General features: G+C 36.0%; 1 protein-coding gene across 8 annotated transcripts in view; it reads right to left on the minus strand.

Moving 5' to 3' along the window:
* Nucleotides 1-2,595: 2,595 nt before the first annotated feature.
* Nucleotides 2,596-22,666, minus strand: part of PDE1A (phosphodiesterase 1A) — a 328,273-nt gene continuing 308,202 nt past the window's right edge. For 7 of the 8 annotated variants that reach the window (XM_011285382.4, XM_011285381.4, XM_011285385.4 and 4 more), the window contains 2 exons: nt 8,286-8,402; nt 2,596-5,174 (listed from right to left, as the gene is read on the minus strand). In XM_011285382.4, coding sequence (XP_011283684.1) covers nt 8,329-8,402 — 74 coding nt within the window. In that variant the 3' untranslated portion in view covers nt 2,596-5,174; nt 8,286-8,328. The remainder of the gene's footprint in view (nt 5,175-8,285; nt 8,403-22,666) is intronic. The other variant, XM_011285384.4, reaches the window with a different exon arrangement.

Consider the following 22,666-nt stretch of genomic DNA (forward strand, 5'->3'; position numbering starts at 1 on the left):
AAAAGAAAGAGAGAAAAGAACTGAAGGCAGAGAAGCCAAATATGGAACACAAGGAAGACCGTCAAGGTGTAAACAATGCAATGCTCTTTGAAGAGAAAGACGTGGGGCTACAGCGCTTAGACAAGTAGATTGTTTTACGGCAGTTGGCCCAAGCACCATGCTGTAGTGAGTTCTCAACAACAGAGGAACTCCCAGTCTGTCCAGTTCAGCCGTCTCTCAGGGGTTGGTTTGGTGTCATTTTTGAGAGTAGTGACACGATGAAAGCATGAACTCTGGAGCCTGTTGTCTAGAGTGGAGAAAAACCACCTCATGTTTGAACGCTCTGTGGGCATTTAGATTCATCTTCCTAAAATTTAGTTATTGTCTCAAACAATGACATGTACAGGAATCACCCAGGTATCTTCTTAAATGCCAATTCCAGTTTAGTAGGTCTGGATGGGGCCAGAGAGCGTTTACTTCTAAGAAGTTCCCAGGTGGGCGGTGGGGGCCACACTTTAAGTAGCAAAGGTCTGCACTGAACACCAGTAGGTTATTTGAAGAACACGCTTTTCAGGCCACATATTAAGCATGCAAAACAATTCTGTCCACAGAAATCAAAGGCACCTTCTCTGCTATAATATACGATTCAACTGTTCTCCAAAGCACACCACTCTCGATGTTGGTCACTTGGAATTCTGCTCACTCCAAGTGGTAGGTTTTAAAGACAAGTACCTGGATATAGAATGAAAGGGAGAATGGAATAAAGGGGAGAAAAGACAGGCAATGGATATGGTGGGTGAACTGAACAGAGGCAGTCTAGCTTCATGGTTTGGGGACTCACACTCCCTTCGACTTCAAATCTGGACTCTTTCCCTGATCAGCTGTGTGATCTCACACAAATTATTTCACCCTCTGCCATGACTCCTTACCCACAGCTGGGGATAACAATTTCTGAAAGAGTATCTATGGGAGTAAAAGAGACAATGTCAGAAAATAATGTAATGCCACAGTGAGACTATAATAAACACTAAATAATTGTAATGTTTAATTATCAGAGATAAAAAATATATATCAGCTTCAGATTCAAAGGAAGTTCTCCAAACATTACAAGAGTTAAGCAAAATAGCCTAGAAATTTATTAATGTTACTAAAGGATAAATGGCTCCTAAAGGAGCTTTTTTTTTTTTTAATTTTTTTTTCAACGTTTATTTATTTTTGGGACAGAGAGAGACAGAGCATGAATGGGGGAGGGGCAGAGAGGGAGACACAGAATCGGAAACAGGCTCCAGGCTCCGAGCCATCAGCCCAGAGCCTGACGCCGGGCTCAAACTCACGGACCGCGAGATCGTGACCTGGCTGAAGTCGGAGCTCAACCGACTGCGCCACCCAGGCGCCCCTAAAGGAGCTTTAAATATACAATGTTGGTCTATATATATAGGACTTGTATCTTAAATATTTGGGATTCTCTCCGAAGTAATAACATGTATATAACGTGGGACATTATTAGCTGTTTCTTTTTGACTCTAAACTATATATTGTCTTTATTGCTCAAGGCTTGTACTAAATGGTAGATAAGCTTTGTAATATTTAGAAAAGCAATTAGAGGACCAGAGGCTTCATACAGCTTCCAAAGAAGATATGTATTTTATATCCACATTGTATTTCAGAACTAAAATATGGCCTTTAAGAGCTTTTTGCTATGACATGGAAATTTATCAGGGAATCACATTTAAAATAAAAGTTCAGTCAAATGTCATATATCTGATGACTAGATACGTTTTTATGTTTTAATTGAGTGATTTGGCACTGTGGAGCCAGAGTCTCAGAGGTGACACGGATTGTACCAATTACTCTTAATTCATTTAGTTGACACTCTCTAGGTCTGCACCTTAATTCGATGTTCTTTGCTTTTTTATTACTCTCAACTGTTACCTTATCCACATGGTTCTTCTTCACACAGCTTTCCTTTCCACTGTGCTTCTGCTCCGCCCCACAGAGATGTAGTAGAAAGAAAAAGGGGTTGTTGGTGACAGAGAGACCTAGAAGCAAATCCAGTCTGGAGTCCACCACTTGGGACCTGCAAGGCCTAAATGAGGCTGTTTCTCTGAAAGTTGATTTCCCTACTCAGGTCAATACACACTTTGCTGGATTATTGAGAATTAGAGATAATATGTGTTAAGTGTTTACACAGAGGCTGCTCATAGAAAATAGGCAATGAACATGAGCTTTGCTATTATTTGTTAAGTATCAACTCATGTGCAAGCTGTTCTAAGTCTTCTTAGAAGCCCTGAAGATGGATGCAATTTTTACCCTCCTTAATATCCACAGGTGCATTTTACTTGCACCTGGTTACTTTTCTATGTGGCATTTTGGTTATTTATGTGTATGAATTATCTCTGCTATAAGATATGAAGTTTATAGAGAAAAGATTCAGGTTTCCAGATTCCTCTAGCCAGGAGCTTGCAAATAATAAATGTTCAATGAATTCTTCTATTAAAGACAGAGCAAAAATCATTTTCTGACAGAACTCATACCAAAACTCACATCTATCCGGTATTCCTGATTTCTCCAACTTTTCAATGCCCCACCAAATTGAATTATATCAGACACCAAATGTTTCACAATATTTTCCCTCAAGTATGATTTATTTAACAATCATATGTAATAGGAAATACAGAGAACTACAGTAGAATAAAAACACAAGAATTGTAGCTTGTCAAGTTAAAAATTAAAACAGCTACTGGTTAAATAAAAAGGCGCATGAAATTGTTGAATATATGTTGTGGAGCTGAGGATAAAAATGCAAAGCAGGACATCCAAGATGCAGCGGCCTGACTCATTGACCCTCTCACCCATCCCTGGTGTTTGCAGGGGGATGGGGACTAGTAACCTCCACGCCCACTCCCTCTAGTCAGCACTAGTTAGTAGCCCTCTTGGAAGAAAAGAAAGAACAAGGGAAGCGAACAGGGGAGGGGAAGGAGGGAATGGAGAAAGGAGGGGAGATTAGAAAAGGAAAAAGCGTATCAACAGCGTGACAATTCTTCTGAAGTGGAGCATGTTTTCTCCACTCCCTCTGGAAATTCAGTCACAGTGCTTTATAAGTTAAATAACCTGGGAAATTAGGTGAAAGCCCATATACAGACACTGATGAATTCATTATATTTCTCAATTTTTGTTTTCGTAACAAAGCCTATAGATCTTAAAGTATCAATAGGAACAAAATAGACAAGTTTCCTATGACAATTGAGAAGCGATGTTTCAATTTACTTCTCCCTGGAGAGATTCTCTAGCTTTCCCGAAAGACAACTGGCTCAAATAGGAACAAAAGTAATTACACTTCCCAGATAGTCAGATTCTATTTTAAATGCAGAATATTTTCTAGCTGGTAAATAGCTACTTTTAAAAAGACTTTGAAAGCAGTAGTTATAATGTCTTCATAAATAGAAATAAAAAGTCCATTTTTTTAAAAGACAAAAAGTCACCATGATGTACATATCTATAAATTTCCCCCAACATATCATCATAGATCAATTTGTACTGCTTACATTTAAAATATCAATTGCATTATAATGTCTATGATACAATTCAGTTATTTAGCTCAGTTCTACACAAGATTCAGGTGAAACAAAAATTAAGGACCTTATTCACAGAACATTTAAAAGCATTTTATGCACAGTCTATGCATAAATATATCTTAAATTAGAATGATGCATACCTAATATGCATATAGAATATGGCTTACACATTAAAGGAGGTCTAAGTTGTGGGTTATAAAATCCCACCACTCAGACTTAAAAGCTTCTGATTCTATCAATTTCTAAAATATTGCTTAGCATCATGGAACCCAGGAAAAAAGCAGGGGCAACAGAAAACTCATTGGATGGATGGACCCTCCTTCACTTTATTCTTTAATTGATGGCTACTCTTGTTTTTTTTCCATTCAGTTTCTACCTTTCACAAAGACAGATTCATCGCAGGATCATCGACGTGTTCGCACAGTGAAAAGTTACAACACCTAATTGTGCTTGACTTTTCTTGTCAGCTAATAACAAATAAAAGTAGTTCTTCAGTTTGGAGCAAAGGAAGGGCTCTGCACATGCTCAGGCAAAACATGACAAGGAAGCAGAGCCTCCAAGAATTGCAGTTCGTTTCTGTGTAGGAAAATTATAAAGTCACACCCAATACTATTATCTTATTATCTGTACAGAAAAGTGTGGGCTTCCATCTTCATAGATATTTTTGAGTACAGACACACACACACACATACACACACACACACACTTCTTGTCACTTATCCCTTGGCCTGTAATATATTTTGTTGTGTCCTAATGGGATCAACACCCCAGAAGGCAAATTCCATTCTGAGCACTAACATCTGTCTCCAAAAATGGCTGGAGGTTCTTGTTATCCCAGAGCGTAGGTAATGTGTGACTTGCATTGCGATGACGCCCGTGTGGGTGACGTATCAGTGCTCTGAAACCACAGAGATGGAGGCAAGTTGGTCCACTGCTTCCAGGGACAGGTTTCACTGCAGTTTCCCAGCTTGACAGTTACAATGAAGTGGTCATTAGGTCGTGGGACCAGGGCAAAGCTCCAGTGTCATCATGGGACTTCAACCACAGCTTCTGAACAGCTCCACCCCTCATGCTGTTCCCATGTATTTAAAAGTGGGACAATCTAGCCTGTTCTTCAGAGCTACAAAAAAATCTTTGCCCATAATTTTGTTTTGCTTTCCTTTTACTTAAAACCTTGAAATATTTGTAATTACACAACTCTGGATAAAACAATACATGAAAGTTAATTTTAAAAATGCCTCATCTTTTGCACACGTATCACATAGTCACCTATACTATTACCAGTTCAAAGTGATGACAATTTTAAACTATCCAACTTTTGTCTTAAAAATTTCCTTAACTTGATTGAAAAAGCTGGATGAAAACAACCAACACATTTCCTCCAAGACTGTCTTTTGGAGGAAAGACAATGGCAGAAGCACTGACCAAGAAAAATGGCAACTTTGAATGTGTTTGGCCAGAGTTACTAGCTCAGAATTTATGTTCTTCTTATTAGTTCCTTATATAGGAGTCCATTAAAATGGCCTGATCCACGTGTGTGTTGAAAAGGAGAACATCGCTTTGTGGAAAGTTGAGGATTTAGGATGTTTTTGTCCCGTTCTCATTATCCTGAAATAAAATCTAAATGAAAATGAAGATCATGTTTTAGTCATATACATGCATCAATTACTATGTGGTAATATCACATTGGGCTTCATATACCTTATCAGAAATAAAGGATTTATCAGTATATAATAGATATTTGTTTTATACCCATTGGAATTCCTGTTATTTTGTGTGTGTGTGTGTGTGTTTGTGTGTGTATGTTTTATTTCTTTAATTCCAGCAAAAATTTGGATTCCTTGGGTCAGAAGTTACAAACTCAAGTAGCTAAAAACAAGCCTGGAAGGCAGTATAAATGAGGTAAGTGGGCCTGTGTGAATGTGAAACCAGTAGAGTCACAAGGACTCTGGTGAACTAATGAGCGTAAGTCCTGCTTAAAGATATTCAAAAAGATATTTCAAATCAGTGTGGAAGTCAAACAAAGCAAATGCAAAACTAAATCTAGACCACAACACATTAGGTTTCGACCTCTTCTTGGATAGTACACTCAACATTAAAGAGCAGTTCCCTCTTGGTAGGAAGAGGGAACACTTCCCTCCCAATGAGTACCAAATCTGATATTGGTTTGCTTTTGAAGTGCCAGAAACCTCTGATATATCCTTCAAAGAAGACGATATAATAAATTATATGTCCGCACCTTTTAAAATCTTTTGAAATAATAAAGCAGCAATGCATTGTACATCCAATTCCAATCTCATTCACTTGAATTAACAAAATCATTTTCAAAAAGTAAGCAAAACAAAAGTTTTGTGGATAGAAATTTCTTAGAAATAGTAGTGAAGTTATACAACAGTGTTACAAGGAGATTTCAAAGGTTGATTTCTTGCTCTAAGTGTAGTGTTGCACATTGATTTATGGGGTTTCATCATGGTGCACGTTGAATTAGACGTGTTTCCTGGGAAAGTATCTCATACCGGGGCCCACACACTGAGAATGCAGCAGGCAATGGCTCTCAGAGATATAGCCAGGCTTCCATAAGATCTAAATTTTCCATGATGGCTGCCAGTGAAAGAGTAGCTATAGGTCACAAAGAAGGTGTGGTTAATATGCAAACTAGGAGCCTGTAGGCAAAATCGGACCTTCACACATATTTATTTTGGTTTACATAGTGTTTCAAAAAGTTTTTGAGTCAACATTAAAAATGGAAAGATTTTTTCCTAATTTGTGCATGGTGAAAATATGTTGGATGCAAAGACTGGCTAGCTGCAGCCTTTAGTCAGGTGTGCTGTGCCCTTTCTAGAAGTTTCCAAGGCTGACCACTGCTCTCACCTTCCAGACAGCGGGCCTGAGTCACAGTTACCAGTTGTCACCACTCCTGTTGGTTTTTTACTTCCCTTATATTAGAGACCTGCCTATTTCTTGAAGGCATATAAATTTCACCTATTGAAGGCCATGATTTCTGGAAGATTGTGCTCCAAAGGCAGAGTTTTCTCCAATTCCTCCAAGAGGAAAACTACAGGATTTAGTTAGTGCTGATGGAAAAAAAAAATGTCTAACAGCTTGCCTGAGTTTAAATACCACTGTTTAGTTTGAGTGGGTCTCAAATCTTTCCAGCTTTGGAGCCTTTTTAGTTGAAAAACAAAAAAAGAGCCTTCAGTAACTGCCAGTTGAATCCCATTGAAGTCTTTTACTGATGAGATGCCAGAATTTTATAGATAATTTTTTTTTTGCCTGAGACATCTTCATAGCTTAAATAGTCAGCTTTACAAATGTACTGGTGACCTGTGTTTCCTACACACAATTTTTGGAAAATGTTCATAAATATTCCAGTTCTATGTCATAAATACATAAGAAATGCTGATTTTTAACTTTTTTCTTTTGAAGCTACTTAGTGTGCACTGGTCATCGAGTAGGAATGAAGACTCTTGCTTAATTTTGTTTAACTCAGTTTTCTAATGGAATTTATTTGACAGAAACCTTTTTGTACTTAAAACATCTATAAATACTCCACTGAATTTAGTTTTTCCTAAAACATACTTTGAGGGTATGTTGTATGTCATCAGAACTTAAGGACTCTTCTGAAACAGCTGTGAGCTCTAAAGTAATAAATTTATAGTTTGGATGGAGGGATGAAAAGATATTGCTGTAGCTAATATGAGACAATATGTTAAAATTGTTAAATGTAGACATACATCGGTTTTACTTGCTGAACACCCACTTTGTGGGCTTGATATCTACCCAAGCTTCATATGTAAAATAGGAATCACAACCACCGACTCTGAAATTGTTAAGAGAACTAAGTGAGATACTATATATGTAAGATGTTGATCACAGTGACAGACACTTGATAGTTGGTATTAAGGAAACTGCTATCAAGAAAAGACAGTCTTACAACCAACTCAAGAATACTGAGAGATAAATCATCTTAAAATCTAACCACAGTTTAACTCTTTCATATCTAAAGCAACATGTGAGGAGGTACTGATAACATTTCAACGACTTGGTATATGGCACTCAGCATTTTCTCTCTTGCGGCCATCACCCCCAAGAACAGGACTCGTTATAGCACGTGGGATTTGTTTCTTACTTTTTAAAGGAAACACTAAGACATCTCCACTATAATTACACAACCTTCCCTCCTAACAGCTTGCACTTCCTCTGTAGGCCCAAGACAATGGTTCTCAACTGTAGTGTACAGAATTACCAACAGACGGGATTATTAAAAATTCAGATTTCCAAGGCATCATTCCCAGAGTTATAATTCAACCTATGATTTAGTAGATCAAAATCAGACCCCAGAAGCTGAATTAAAAAAACACTGATGCAAACAAATGTCTATAGATTTTAGCAAATATTGATGTCTGTTTCATAATATGTACTTGCTTTGTTATCACCCAATGTGAACATTCATATTTCCTACGTGAAGTAGGAAATCAGGATTAAACCTCTCCACAGCCTCCAGATTATTAATTTAAAGGATTAAAAGTTCTCACTAAGTATAATTTTTATTGATGAACAAATTAAATTCTTTGAAAAAGTAAATATTTAAGATTTTGCTTCAGAAAACAGGAGAGACTTTTTTTTTTAAAGATTCCAGGAGGGCATTGAAATAAGGTAACTTTGCCTCTAATGATATCTACAAGCCATTCATTTCAAAAATTATGTTTCTTGCCTAAAAAATAAAATTACCTCTCATGTTTAACATGACAGAAGCCTTTAAGGTATTTCAAACCTATGAGTGTGTATCAGCATGTTTTTCCTCAGCATTTACTAGGTCTTCTGAGTTCTTATGAAGATCAGGTTCACCTAAAACACAAGCAAACAGATGAACGGAAACAAAATAAGCCTGTGGAAAAAAAAACTCATGAAGTCAGGAATCTGAAGCAAATAGTGAGTGTTGAAGACTCCATTTTGCAATGGGTTTTGTGGCACATTTCTCCATGGTTACCAAACACGTTCTTTTCAGACTGTGCATTTAAAGAGCACAGCAGGTCACACTGTGGTAGTTACACAACATCATGAAGTTGTAGTTTAATCTGGTAATACAGAACTGAAATTCATGAGACATGCTTAAACATCTACTAAGTCAAACATAAAAATTGTGCATGTTTTTTTCTTGATATTTTTAAATCAAAACATGTTGTTTCAAACAACCCTTCTACTGATCAGTGTCCTTTACCATACATGGCTTAGTTGCTATGAATTTGAACACATGACTATTAGAGAATAGTAATTTTTAAGATAAGACATAATCTTCCAAAACAAACTAATGGAATTTACAGTCTTTGAATCACTCACCATTTATATATACCTTGAAGAAAAAAATTAACATGGAAAATATGCCAACATTTCTAGAGAGGTTGCCTAGAATCTAATCTATCAAAAATAAAAATATAAAGCAGAAATGTACAGATAAAAGAGTCTTATTATATGGAAAAGAAAGTAAATAAAATAAGCAATTTCAATTTTGAGCCAATTACTCAAAATACCTTAATATTCAGGAAATAGTCATATATGATGGCATGTTCTTTCTATTTGAACTTAGATAAAAAATACACTAACAAGTTAAGCATCACACCAGTTATCTTTGAGATAATTCCTTTTATATATACTGTAAGACTGTGTCATCTCAGTTGCAACAGATTTTTTATTGAGGTTATAAAATTAATGAACATATAAGACTTACGGGGTGTTTTTATGAAGGAAAATTATTTTGTCTCCTGCTTTCTTTTTAAAACACTCAAAAAGGGAAAGTTATCTTCTGTCCCAGGATGAAATTTTCAGGTAGTGTCATGACTTTTGCAATCATGCTTGCATAATATAAACATTGCCTGATCACGTGAAGTCGCCCAAATCTTAACCAACATTAGAAAGTCTTGTCACCTATATTGCACATCAATCTTAAAACAAAGATCAAAGATCATAGAAGATCCGTTTCCAACCTTGAGTTTGTGGCAGAGTCCAGAAATGGTGTGCGTTTGGGGACACATGGTTGATATTTCTTTCTGGGTCATTCTTCCCCAATTGGCCACCTTAACTCCTGAGCTGGAGCAAGGGAGAGAAAGGGCTGAGAGGAAAAGCCAAGCTCCTACTCGACCAGCACACTGTAGGATGGCTCCGCACTCACTAGACCTGGCAGGTGTTGAAAACTAATTCTTCTATGAGTACATTCATGGGCTCTTCAGGGACTCTTTGCCAGGGACCATGGCTGGAGACATCTCACCCCCTTGCAATGGGCACATGAAACTCTGGTTATTTACAATGTTGACAGCCCCCTGGAAATTTATAGTTGCAACTTTAGCTTCCGTGTGCTAAGGTCCTTTCATCCTTCCAAATAGGGATGGGCCACATCTGAATCACATGAAACACGAAGCAACTGTTGCCATAAATTACTTGAGGAAAGACTGAAACCTACATAGATTCCCCTCATTTTGCTCATCTGTCACCAGCTAACCCTTTAGATCTCATGTTTAAACGAAACTCCATTCCCAATATCTCCTGAGGGTCCTGGTGCAGCTCCCTTCTCTTGATTTGAGGTAGAGGGAAGCATTTCTACATCTCTCCCAATAGCTGATAGCTCGTTAAAGAAATTCTACTCACAAATCCTTTTTCAACCATTAACAACCTGACCCTTTCATTTGTTTGAGTTGGGTAAGGATTATAAGCATCCTATAATTGGCTTTGAATCTTCTTTGAAATTCCTATCTCACAGGTTTTATTTCTGACATTTTAGACTCATGGCTTAAACTTCTGATTTAGTATTCTGTTACTTAGGACTAAATTAGAACAGAACAGAATGAAAAGAACAGGCTGAATTAAAAGAGGAATATAAGTAATTCTCTGGTTCTCAAAATTTTGAGAAAAACTTTTACAATGGGCAAAAAACACTAAGGAAAAGGAACTTAGCAGTAATGAAAGAGTGGATATGGAACAAAATCACCAAATGGTAACAATACAGCAATTACAAGCTAAAATTCTTGTTAAAACCAGTCTATATGTATTCTAACACGAATGTGTTGTTATATTATTTGTTTATTAAATCATATGTGATCTAGGTAACAAAGAATATAAATTAATGAGTAAGAATGACAAATTTTATTATTATTAATAGTAATATTAACAGCAGCAGCAAAAAGAGTAGTTAACATTTAGGGAATATTTACTCTGTGCTAAGCACTATGCTAAATGCTTCATACATTTTATCATTTAATCTCCCCAACAATTTTTATTACCCAAGTTTATATATCAGCTAAGGAGCAGAGCTAGGCATTCAACCCCAGAGTCATGTACTTCACTACTAAACCAAAGGGTTTGGTTGCACAGTGCTAACTCCCAGACCCAAAGGGGCAAATTTCTATTGGATTTGAAAGAGTGAAAGCATTCCTTGTTGCTTAAACAACAATGGCAGAGGTTCAAGTTGAGAAGTGTAAACATGCTATTTTTCAACTTCCTGCTCTGACAAGCTATTAGGATTCAAAATTCAGTTCTTCAGAGATGAATAATTTGATAGCAAGAATTGTGAGAAGCATTTTCTAAAGAATAAAACTCTTTTTACTGCCACTCTGTGTAGTAAAACCTACAGGAGACAGACTAAGAAGGACTCAGATGCCAAATCCTATATTCAGGGGAATTTCAAAGCAAAGTGCTGCAAGAAAGAATCAAATGTTTTCTTGCTATACCATGGAGGAGAGATAATAGAGATTTGTGACTCCAGGAGCAATAAGAAAGTATTCAATTTAAAATTCAACACAAGTATGTGACTGAGGTGCCTATTCTTAAAAAACCAAAAGTTGTAAATTAGTGAAAACCCTATTATAATTTTTGTCTTGATGATTTCCGACTCTCCACCCTGCAACACTATAGTCAACCATCCACTGTAGATATTAAGGATCTCAAATTGCACTGTTTTCCCTGTATATTCATCCACACCAAGAGCAATGAATTGTTTCTAACCTAAAGACTGCAAACATCACAAGTTTCCTAATTTTTAGTGTTTATGATCCAATTCTTTAGTGAAGAGAAGACTGTTTTTGTATGAGTTTCCATCTAGAGAAGAGTCAGGAAAGCGTATGTCCTTTGACTCTGTTCTTCATTTTTCCCATGGAGACAAAAACCACTTGAATCTGCATCAAGCTGAATATATAATTATCAGCAATTAGATACCTGCTAAGAAAGCATATTCGGCAAATATTGGTGGTATGCATATTCCAAAATTCTAGGAGTCTTTAGATGTCCCTGATAATAGACTATAAACATTATTTGACAAATTTGTAGACTGGTTGAATTGGGGATACCAAAACCCCAAACAAGTAATTTTTTCCTCCATCTTATTTAGCTTTAAGTCATAAGTCTTAGAGGGCTTAGTTGGTAGCTATCTTGATTAAGGTTCAAAAATCAGCCAAAATAGAAATCAGTCTCACATAGCTAGCTATCCTTTAACCTGGGATGAAAAAGGTTAGTGTTCTTTAAAAATGCCTTCCATGCTACTTTCTTTCCTCTCCTATGTACATGCTCCTATCTAACTTAGGCTGGCTATGATGAGACGCTATTTGAAAGGATGTGTGAAGAGTGTCTCATCTACTTGTTTTTTTTTTTTTTTTAAGTAGTAGTGAAATAAATTGCTTCTCTTGGTCATAATGCAAATTGCTCCTATTAAAGTACACTTATAAATTGTAAATACATGCTTTAAAATAAAAGCACTTTAAGCAATTAGTCACACAGCACTTTATTGATCCACAACATTTAGCTAGAATTGTGGGGAGTAGTACAATCTCTAATCTATAAAGACTCATATAACGGGATTAGCCTCATGATGGAGGTGAATTTATTTAAAATAAATCATAGGTGCTTTATCATTTCTACATTACTAATGCCAAAACTATTATCTTATTCTTGTTGAATTCCTTTGATGAGATTTCTATTTCTTACCAATGTCTCTGGGTTTTCTTTAATCAGCAGACTTGCTCCGCATATGTTATAGAAGCCTAGCCCAAGATGGAAGGATGGGAATGTAGGACTCTTCTGAATGAATCCCACGTCCAGAGTAATGAGTTTATTGTACTGAATTCTTTATTTCCACAAAAATTTCCTGATACAAATAAAAATTAGTCAAAGCTTCCAAGCTCACTCACTACCAATTGTCTTGCTAAAGAATGGGCCTAGGTTGGGTTTTGAAGAGGTTATGGAAATGAAGTTTGAACATCAGATTTTTTGTTTTCACCATTTCTTCTTGAAGGCTTATATTTTAAACTTTAACTGAAGAGATCTCTTGGATTATTTTTTATTTTCCTTATTTTTTCATAATTTCTTCATAGAAATTAAATATATGTAAAAAGAGATACAAAATATCAGCTATAAATCTTTTTTTGCATGATTTCTAGGAAATCCCTAGATTCCTATAGTTAACAAGGGAACATTATATTAGCCAAACCATGAGCAAGAGTCCCAGAAGGAGTAAACTCAGAATTGAAGAATAATTCATCTAAACTCAGGCATACTTTGAGGAGTAAAAATATTAAGGTTAATAGATTCTTTTAGGAAAGAAGTGAATTGCTGTAAACTAAGTTTGATGGGTTAGCTAAAATCTTCTTCTTCTTCGTCTTCTTCTTTTTTGGGGCCTTTAGGTCTGCAGGATACTTAAAAAAAATTTTTTTTTTTAAGGTTCTATGCCAAGAAAAAATAAAGGCAAGTAACTTAAGTGGCAGAATCCTCAACAGAAAGTATTTAGATAAAGTTTGTTCATGTTCAGCTTTTCAAATTGGGCCACTATACCCACCATTCAGAATAAGCCACTTCATTCCTTCACTCACTCCTGCAGAAAACTGGTTGGATTTGAGACATACTTTGGAGAGATACTCTATAGATAATTTTGATGGATTAATTAATAATGGAAAGGTGAGGGGCATCTGGGTGGCTCAGTCAGTTACATGTCTTTGGTTCAGGTCTTGATCTCATGGTTTGTGAGTTTGAGCCCTGCTTCGAGCTTTGTGCTGACAGCTTGGAGCCTGAAGCCTGCTTCAGATTCTGTGTTTCCCTCTCTCTCTGCCCCTCCCCCACTCATGCTCTGTCTCTCTCTCAAAAATAAATAAACAAAAGTTACAGAGAGGGAAGGAGGCAAACCATAAGAGACTCTTAAATACTGAGAACAAACTGAGGGTTGATGGGGGGTGGGGGGGAGGGGAAAGTGGGTGATGGGCACTGATGAGGGCACCTGTTGGGATGAGCACCGAGTGTTGTATGGAAACCAATTAGACAATAAATTTCATATAAAAAATAAACATTAAAATTAAAAAAAATGGAAAGGTAATAGAAGAGTCAAGATCAATTCACCATACATCAATTCACTTGATATTTTAAAAAAGATTTTACTTTTAAGCAATCTATACACCCAGTGTGGGACTTGAACTCACAACCCTGAGATCAAGAGTTGTATGCTCTACCTACTGAGTCATCCACTTGATTGATGAAATTGATCCACTGCATATTTTCTCATGAGTTAAGCTTTATCTCATATCAAAATTGTTATGATCAAGCAGTGTTTTTCCATAATATACTTCTTTAAGGAAGCCTTCTATAAGATCTCCATGTAGTTTGGAGGCACATATATGAGCCCAGGAGAGTAATAACAATTACTGTAGAAAACACTAAGTTCTAAATACTTTATATGTATAAACTCATCTAATCTTCACAATAGCTCTTGAGATAGACATAAGTTTTCTGATCCTCACTTTAAAAACTGGCAAATTGAAACAGAGAGGTTAAGTAACTTGCTCAAGGTTACATAGCAAGTAAGTGATGGGACCAGAATTGAATAGATAGTCTAGGCCCAGAGTTCTAGATCCTAACTGTACACTATGCAGCTTTCCTGGGTATAGTTTATTTAATAGCTGCTATGTTTTTGTGTTTCCTTAGTAGGAGTTTATGCCTTATCTTTGAAATTAAATATCATTGTAAATGATAGCCTTTTTTTCCAAAGGCAGAGACAGAGAATAAGAATAAAAAAATGTCTTCGTGAAAATATGTTCTTCAATATTAGACACAAGGACAATCTCAGCTAACTAATTAATTGGGGTGTTCCCACTAGTCAACTACAATTAACCATTAGGTCAACTGTTAAGGAATCACAGTAAAGAAGGTATATAAGAGCAGCTTTAAAAACCAACAGGTTTTTCAGGGGGGAAATAACTGGGCTAATCGGACAAATGGAATTATATATTGTACAAGTCATTCTCAAATCCCCCCCCCCCAAAAACAGTATATGAAGCCATTTTACTCTTGCTGTTCACTCCTACTATAATGCAAACACTTTTCAAGGATATCTGTCCCTTAAAAATTTTATCAGTCATGTTTATTTAATGGCAGAGAACTATTAAGACATTTGTTCAGAAAAATGGTAGAATTAATTAAAAAACACAATGAGTTTATGGAAGTCACATTACCTTTATATTACCTAAATACTTTAGGTATTGTGACTATAGGAAGTCACATTACCTTTATATTACCTAAATACTTGATGTTTTAGAAAAGGACATCAAAGTGAAAATACAAGCTTTATTGCAGATGACACAGTGATTAGATGCTCAAAGAAAATTTATTGACACTCAACATACTATCTCAGTAAGGAGAAATGCTACAAAATGCCATTTAAACCAATATTTGAAAGCATGAAGATGCTGGGGTAGCCATAGCAGTTGAACTACGTCAACCAAAGAATTTGTAGCTTATATTTATGTGGTTAGTGATGCCACTTGTGCAATCTGCAAAAAAACAGGTTCTTTTTCTCTCACAGGGCCAGATAAATTTCCAGCAGTGGAATGAAATCTCCAAGTCTTTTGGTCACATTAGAGCTGCCACCATGTGTGAGGTATTGTTTAAGGATGTTTACTGATCAGGAAAAGTTAATGCTTTGAATTGGTTTTTGCTTCTGAAAAAAAGGATACTCATTTAAAAAACCTTGAGACAATATTATCTAAGAGTTGGAATAATTAAACTGTACCTTAGCATTTATAATTATCCATGTTTGTAGGAATTGTGGAAAAATTAAGAAGATAGATATAATTGATTTTTTTTCTTAATTTTCAATATATTTTTCTTTTGCTCCTAAAACCTTTTGTGACTTTTGCACTCATCAGTAGTGATACTCAAATGATTCTTTTTTCTTTTACTTTTTTTAGTTTTTTAATTTTTATTTATTATTGAGAGAGAGAGAGTCAGAGCATGAGTGGGGGAGGGGCAGAGAGAGAGGGAGACACAGAATCCTGAAACAGGCTCCAGGCTCCAAGCTGTCAGCACAGAGCCCAACATGGGGCTTGAACCCATGAACTGCGAGATCATGACCTGAGTTGAGGTCAAACACTGAACTGACTGAGCCACCCAGCCCCCCCCCTCCTTTTTTTCTATTTCAACTTATTTTTTTTCACCATTTGATTTATTGCCTAAAAAGCTGGGGTTCTAAGGAGCTCAATTCTAGTTGATTTCAAGTAGAGCAGATACCCTCCGAAACTAATAAGAAGCTATCTTGAAGGATATTAATATTGTCTACTAACAAATAGTATACAAGTATTAGGATATAGGACTATATTATATAAAGAAATAATATGGAATCTGTGACTTATTTTAAAAATAAAAAATATAATTATACTTCCTTTTCTTTTATCTTCTTCCTAGTAATGTATTTTAATAATCCTAACAAAAAATCAAATTCTTTGAAGAAATAGAGTTAGAGGGACCAATGCCCTTATGTAGGTAATAACTTGACTTTCAGGTACAACTGCACTCTATCAATCTTTAATCTACTGAGAAAGCATTGAGAAAATCATTAAGCTTTTCTTATGTGTGTATCTCATAAGTTATGGTCATGTACAACATAATCCTACTTTTTATAATTTAATATAAATATCATAAGTAATTTCCTTAACTCAGAAACATTTGGTAAGCTCATAAACACTATGACAAAGCATAGGAAGACATTTTTGGCTGAATATGGGTTTCAGAGCAATTCTTAACTCATTGGAGGTTAAGTTTCTTCCCTTTACTATTTATAAGACTTTATATTGACTATGTCTCTAGTTTAGGAGAGTTATAGAAATATATTTTTAAGGAAAAGAATATCGTACACTGAAAACATATACTGAAACATAGATACTGACATAGGACTTATATTTATTCATTTGTATATAAATGCAGCATAAACTCTGTGTATGAACCAATATATGTCCTAAATTCTGAGTGATCCACCTAAAATGATGGTAAAGACAGAATTAGCTGAAATTGTTAAGCATAACAATGAAATAGTGCTCAAGAAAGAAAAACAAATGCTTTGTAACACTCACTAAGGACCATCAGAGTGCCCTTAACAAAACAAAAAGAACAAGAGGCGTGCCTTGGATGGAGAGGATCAGCGGAACCGTCTGGAAATAACTTCTTATATCCTGACTACATCCAACTATGGATAAAATCTCAAAGTTGTCCCAAGATAAATCGGCTTCATTTCCAAATTAAATAAAGAGCACATCATACTACTTGTGCTCCCACCAATACAGATCTCACCTCTGCTTGTCCTCATCCCAGTACCCAGGTGAAACCATTTCTTCATCATCCCTGAGCCAGCTCATAATCACTAGAGATGCAAGCCTGCTCCTTCCACCTTCCTTCTAACGTCTATTGTCCATGTAAATACAAGCGGAGAGTTCACACACACTTCAACAATATCACTTTAAAGTGCCCCTAAGTTCTGCTGCTGTTACAGTTTCTCTATCAACTAACAGGTTGGGCAAGACTTCTGCTCTGGAAGAAAACTTGTAAATAAACCAAACTGTCACAACCGGCTTCTAGAGGGTGATCTAGAAACTATCCAGAAGGTTACTGGCTTTGATTTGAGATGAATGAAGCACAAACCCCAGTCTTTTCCAAAACTAAGTGTATGGATTTAGACAATTTAAGTTCTCTGAGCCACAGTTTTATCAGAGTACAACACCTACCTTGTGAGGTTGCTGTAATAAATGTATAAATGACCCATGGGAAGGTAAATAATGTAAAATTTCACTCCCAAATTCATAATTTTCAACATTTTAAAACAAAAATGTCTATGGGATATAAGTACACATTTGAAAGCTCATGGGATCAGTTGTGTTGAGATAAAAATTATGCTACTCTGGGGTAACTTTTCACAAAAAGTTGTTACTTCTTTCTGGATTTACTACTGTCATGATACTATTTTCTGTGTATTATATGAAACTGAAAAGGAATGAGGAAGATCCATATGTAATATGTGTACAAACCTGTAATTTGGACAATTTACATGCCCCTCAGAGACCTCAGTTTTCACATTGGTAAAATGGTGATAGTACCTAAATCACAGGGCTGTTTGGGGCGCCTGGGTGGCTCAGTCTGTTAAGCATCTGACTTCAGTTCAGGTCATGACCTCATGGTTTATGGGTTTGAGCCCCACATCAAACTCTATGCTGACAGCTCAGAGCCTGAAGCCTGCTTCAGATTCTGTCTTCCTCTCTCTCTGTCCCTCTCCCACTTGCTTTCTGTCTCTCTCTCAAAAAAAAAAATAATATTAAAAAAAATTAAAAAAAAAAAGAACTCAGTATATTGCCTGGCAAATAAATGTGTACTTAGTAGGAAACGAATCTGCATTCTATTTAGCATTAATACCAACATGATTACAAAAATCACTTACCATATATACTGTAATATATAATATTGCATTTTAAGATATTTAAGATACAAAGAACAAATATAAAGTTTAATAATGAACCTATCTCAATATATTAAAATGTCATGTTAATCATAATGTAAATTTTATCTTTCAAAAATTTTAATACTTCCCCATCATTTTTAAATATATCCTTATTTCTGGTGGGAAAATCTTTCAATTTTGTGTTTTAATTTTTCAAGCAATATTACAAGACCTATTTTGGAAAACCTTTTGTTTCCTGTTGAGAAATCTATGAAATTTTCTAGCAAAATTGATTTTAAATGAACCTGTTTGACTAAAATATATTCAATACATTTCAAATAAATTATAAAATGTGCAAAGATAAGAAAATATTTAACTTATTAGTAACTCATATGAAGGCATAGATACAGTGATTAAGTTTTTAAAAAATGTCCTGATGCTAATAGGAAATAAAGCTTTTTATAGGAATGCTAATGAAGTTGAAGCCTCTAACTGAACCATGGTCATCCAAGACATGCCTAGGCATGTGTGAAGAACTATAGATACCATTTTAGACCGATAGTCAGGCTTTTGTTTTGTTGAATGGGTTCCTTTGAGGCCAGAACTAAACTGTTCTGTGCAACTGAGGGGGTTTTAGTGGCAGAGAGGGGAAAGAGAGAAGCTGAGGTCGTGAATCAAGAGCAATATAAGACTAAAGGTTTTGGAGACAGAACAGAGGTGAGTGGTGACAAAGAGATTTATCTTTTGCTCAGAGGTATAATGTTAAGACAACAAAGCTTTCAATGTGCTTGGAATTTGGAATTATTGGGAGAATATGACAAAGTCTATATTGCACAAAGTAAAATTAGAGCAAGTGAATAGTTTTTGGGTGTCTGAAAACGTCGCAAGTATAGACATTGTGCAGTGGACTTTTGGGGAATACCCCACATTTAGTTTCCCTTTTTCCATTTGTCAGTTGTTTTTTTCTCTTTCGAGATCTTTTAGCTAACAAAAAATATATGGTACAACATAGTGGGTAATGTCATTTCAGTTATAGGGACTCACCACTAAAATCAGAGGTTTATGAAATGGAGTCAATTCTCCTCTACCCAACAGTGACCAAGTTTTTACCTGGCCTTGAGCAGGAACTAGAGATCTAAAGCTGAATATCCCATGAATTCTGTTCTCCAAAAAAACTACCAGCTTTTGTTTGGCACATAGTAGGCCTAGGTAAATATTTTTGTAGTGACTTCATTAGTAGTTCTCAACTTCCTGTCAGGTTCCATTAAAGCAACTTCTTGCTTTAATATGTGTGACACATTCTAATCACAATATCTTATAATATGCAGTGGTTCTCATGTGGAGAGATGGTGCACACCCCCAAAGGGGAATCTTGGAATCTCCTTGAGGCATGTACAGTTGGAAACACATCCTGAAGCTCCTCTTATTCCCTCTCTTACTCCCAACACTGATTTTGGGAGGTCCCTTTTGAATGCATTTTTCTCTTCACATTTCGAGAATGCAAGTCTGCATATGATAAATATCCCAACTGGAGTATAAATAACACAGCTATGCTTACATAACTAAGTAACAGGCTTCTTGGAGAAGGTGATTTAATGGAGTTTTGGAAGATAGGTAGGATTTTTTAAATGTTTTATTTATTTATTTTTGAAAGAGAAAAAGAGCATGAACAGGAGAGGGGCAGAGAGAGAGGGAGAGAGAATCCCAAGTGGGCTCCACACTGTCAGTGCAGAGCCTGTCATGGGGCTAGAACTCACGAACTGAGAGATCATGACTTGAGCTGAGATCAAGAGTTAGACACTTAACCAACTGAGTCACCCAGGTGCCCCAAGATAGGTAGGATTTTAATGAGCAAAGTGGAAGAGGGGACCAAAGGAGTACATTCCATGAGGAAGAAAGAACAAGGGTTAAAGTAGAAAGAAAGTCCACTGACTTTCCCAGTAGTAGAAGGCAAATGTTCCAGAGGAGATGTGTGACCCAAGACACAGATATTTTAAGGGATATCATTATCAAGGTACACACTGCTGCTTCCTGTGTACAGCCTGCCAGGGTGAAGTTGGCTCAGATTCTAATCTGTACTTGGCTTGTCTTGATCATGAAGTGATTAAGTTTCCTGCTCTCCCCCTCCATGTCCTCTGCATTCATTTCAATGCACAAAAGTGTTCTGTTTTGACCTACCTCTGTAAACTGGAGATAAGCCATATTGAACTTTAAATTTTTTTTTTTTTTTTTTTTTTTTAGAGAGAGCAAGAGGGAGTGAAAGAGAGCACAAGCAGGGGGAAAGGGGCAGAGGGAGAGAAGGAATATTAATCTTAAGCCCAACGCAGGGCTCGATCCCACGACCCTGGGATCATGACCTGAACCAAAATGAATAGTTGGATAATCAACCAACTGAGCCACCTAGGGACCCCACATATCAGACTTTCAAAAAATAAAATAGCCCAGAAGATGCTAATGTGCTGCCAGGGTTGAAGACTATTGAGTTCTGCCATTACAATAATTGAATGAGTGAATGAATAAGCACATACTCACTGTTCAAACTGTTATGTAAGCTCTTCTAGGCTTAAGTAACTTTGGTGAGTACCACCTCTTCAAACTCATAATTCTGATCTTCCAAATGTTCCATTCTAGCAAATGCAAACTCCTGCTCTATTGTACTGATCATATAATATAGAATGTCAGCTAAAGAGATTAAGTTGAAAACAGGAATAAAATAAATGTATAATACAGAATTTAATTTACTAATAATTTTAAATGTACAATTTAAAAATTACTGGTAGGATCTCATTTAAATTGCTGTTAATTGCATTTTTAAACCATGATTAGAAAAAAAAATGAGAGCGAGCTCTAGTTTTTATTTGAAAGGTTTTGTTTCCCTCTGTTTGATTAATTGTCCCTTCTGAGCTCTAAACAATATGCATGTATTTTCTCAAAAAGATGCTTGGGTTTAGTCCTGGGAGTTTGAAAGTTGTAATTTTGTTTACATGATGAGTTTTGATTGATTAAAAGGATAATGGGAAGGAATAACTAAAACATTTTAAGAACAAATATTTAGAAATATAAACCTTTAAAGTAACTCAATACAAAATAATATAAACATGTTTTTGTTGTTTAAAAACAATCTATTTTTATTTTCTCTAAGCAGCAGATGCAGAAGAGGTAGGAACACTGTTAAGTACTGATAGAGATTGCTGGAAAATAAGAAAAAAAAGGGGGGGGCAGAACTTTAGTAGAGATCTATGGGACAAAGTGCCGCGAAATATCACAGAGTGATATAGACATCTGGGAGGGAAAGTGCCGCTATGTGGCTGGTTTGGGTGTGATGCTTAACAATCAGGTCTCAGAAGCATTAGGAGAAAGGGAGGAGAGATCAAGCAAAAGGGGGATGGCAAAGCTTTGGTGGCCTACAGTGGCCAAACCCGGGGTCATGAGTCAGAGGTAGAAGATGGAAGGAGCAGGAAGTAGACAGGAGGGGGTATGTCTAGAGAGATGAGAAAGAAGAAGTTAAGCAAGGTGGCCAACCCATGGTCACATTAGGAACTTTGATGCCACCTAAGAAGAAAAAGGAAATCAAGAACCCTCAATTGAATAGGCTTACTCTAATTCAACTAAAACATTTGAATGACAAGCTTATGTTTTCTTTAAACATGTAGCATGGGGATTTCAGCTAGAAACTGTATTTGGTCACAGAAAAGTAAAAGAAGTTACATTATTTGTGAACCTGATATGGACTAAGAAATTGATATGTACTATAAATATATTACTTAAAAGACTTAACTACTTAATATTTTAAAAAATCTGCATAGTATTTAGATACATTTTTTTTCTGCCTCATGTTTCTATCAAGATCCCCAAATTCCCTGGTGAGACAGATAACAGCTATTTACCTCATCATGGATAAAGCTCAAAAAATATGGCATTGGGTAGAAAGATATTCATTAAAGAATGTGTACCACGTGATTTCATTTACACCAAGTTTTAAAACATGAAAAACTAAATTATGTATTGTTTAAGGTTACAGAAGGAGGAATAACAGCTAAAAAACTAAAAAAAAAACTAAAACAAACAAAAAAAGAAATAATTATCATGAAATTCATAGTATTGATTAGATCATGGTAGGGAAAGAGGGAAAACATGATTAAAAAAGGACTTGGAACTTCTAGGGATGGTAATATATTTCTTGGCCTAGATGGTAGGTTTTCTCCCTCTGTCCCTTCTTTTTCTTTCCTTCCTCTCTTCGTTGCCATTTTCTCTCTCTCCTTCTCTCTCTGTCTCCCTCTCTCCCTCTCTCCCTCTCTCCCCATGTCTATTTCTCTCCTCCTTTCTTTCAATGCTTAATTGTTTGAGGTCCTACTTTGTGATAGTCACTGTGCTAAGAGCTTAA

The sequence above is a fragment of the Felis catus genome, chromosome C1, assembly GCF_018350175.1.
Source record: "Felis catus isolate Fca126 chromosome C1, F.catus_Fca126_mat1.0, whole genome shotgun sequence".
In the NCBI taxonomy this organism is placed as follows: domain Eukaryota; kingdom Metazoa; phylum Chordata; class Mammalia; order Carnivora; family Felidae; genus Felis; species Felis catus.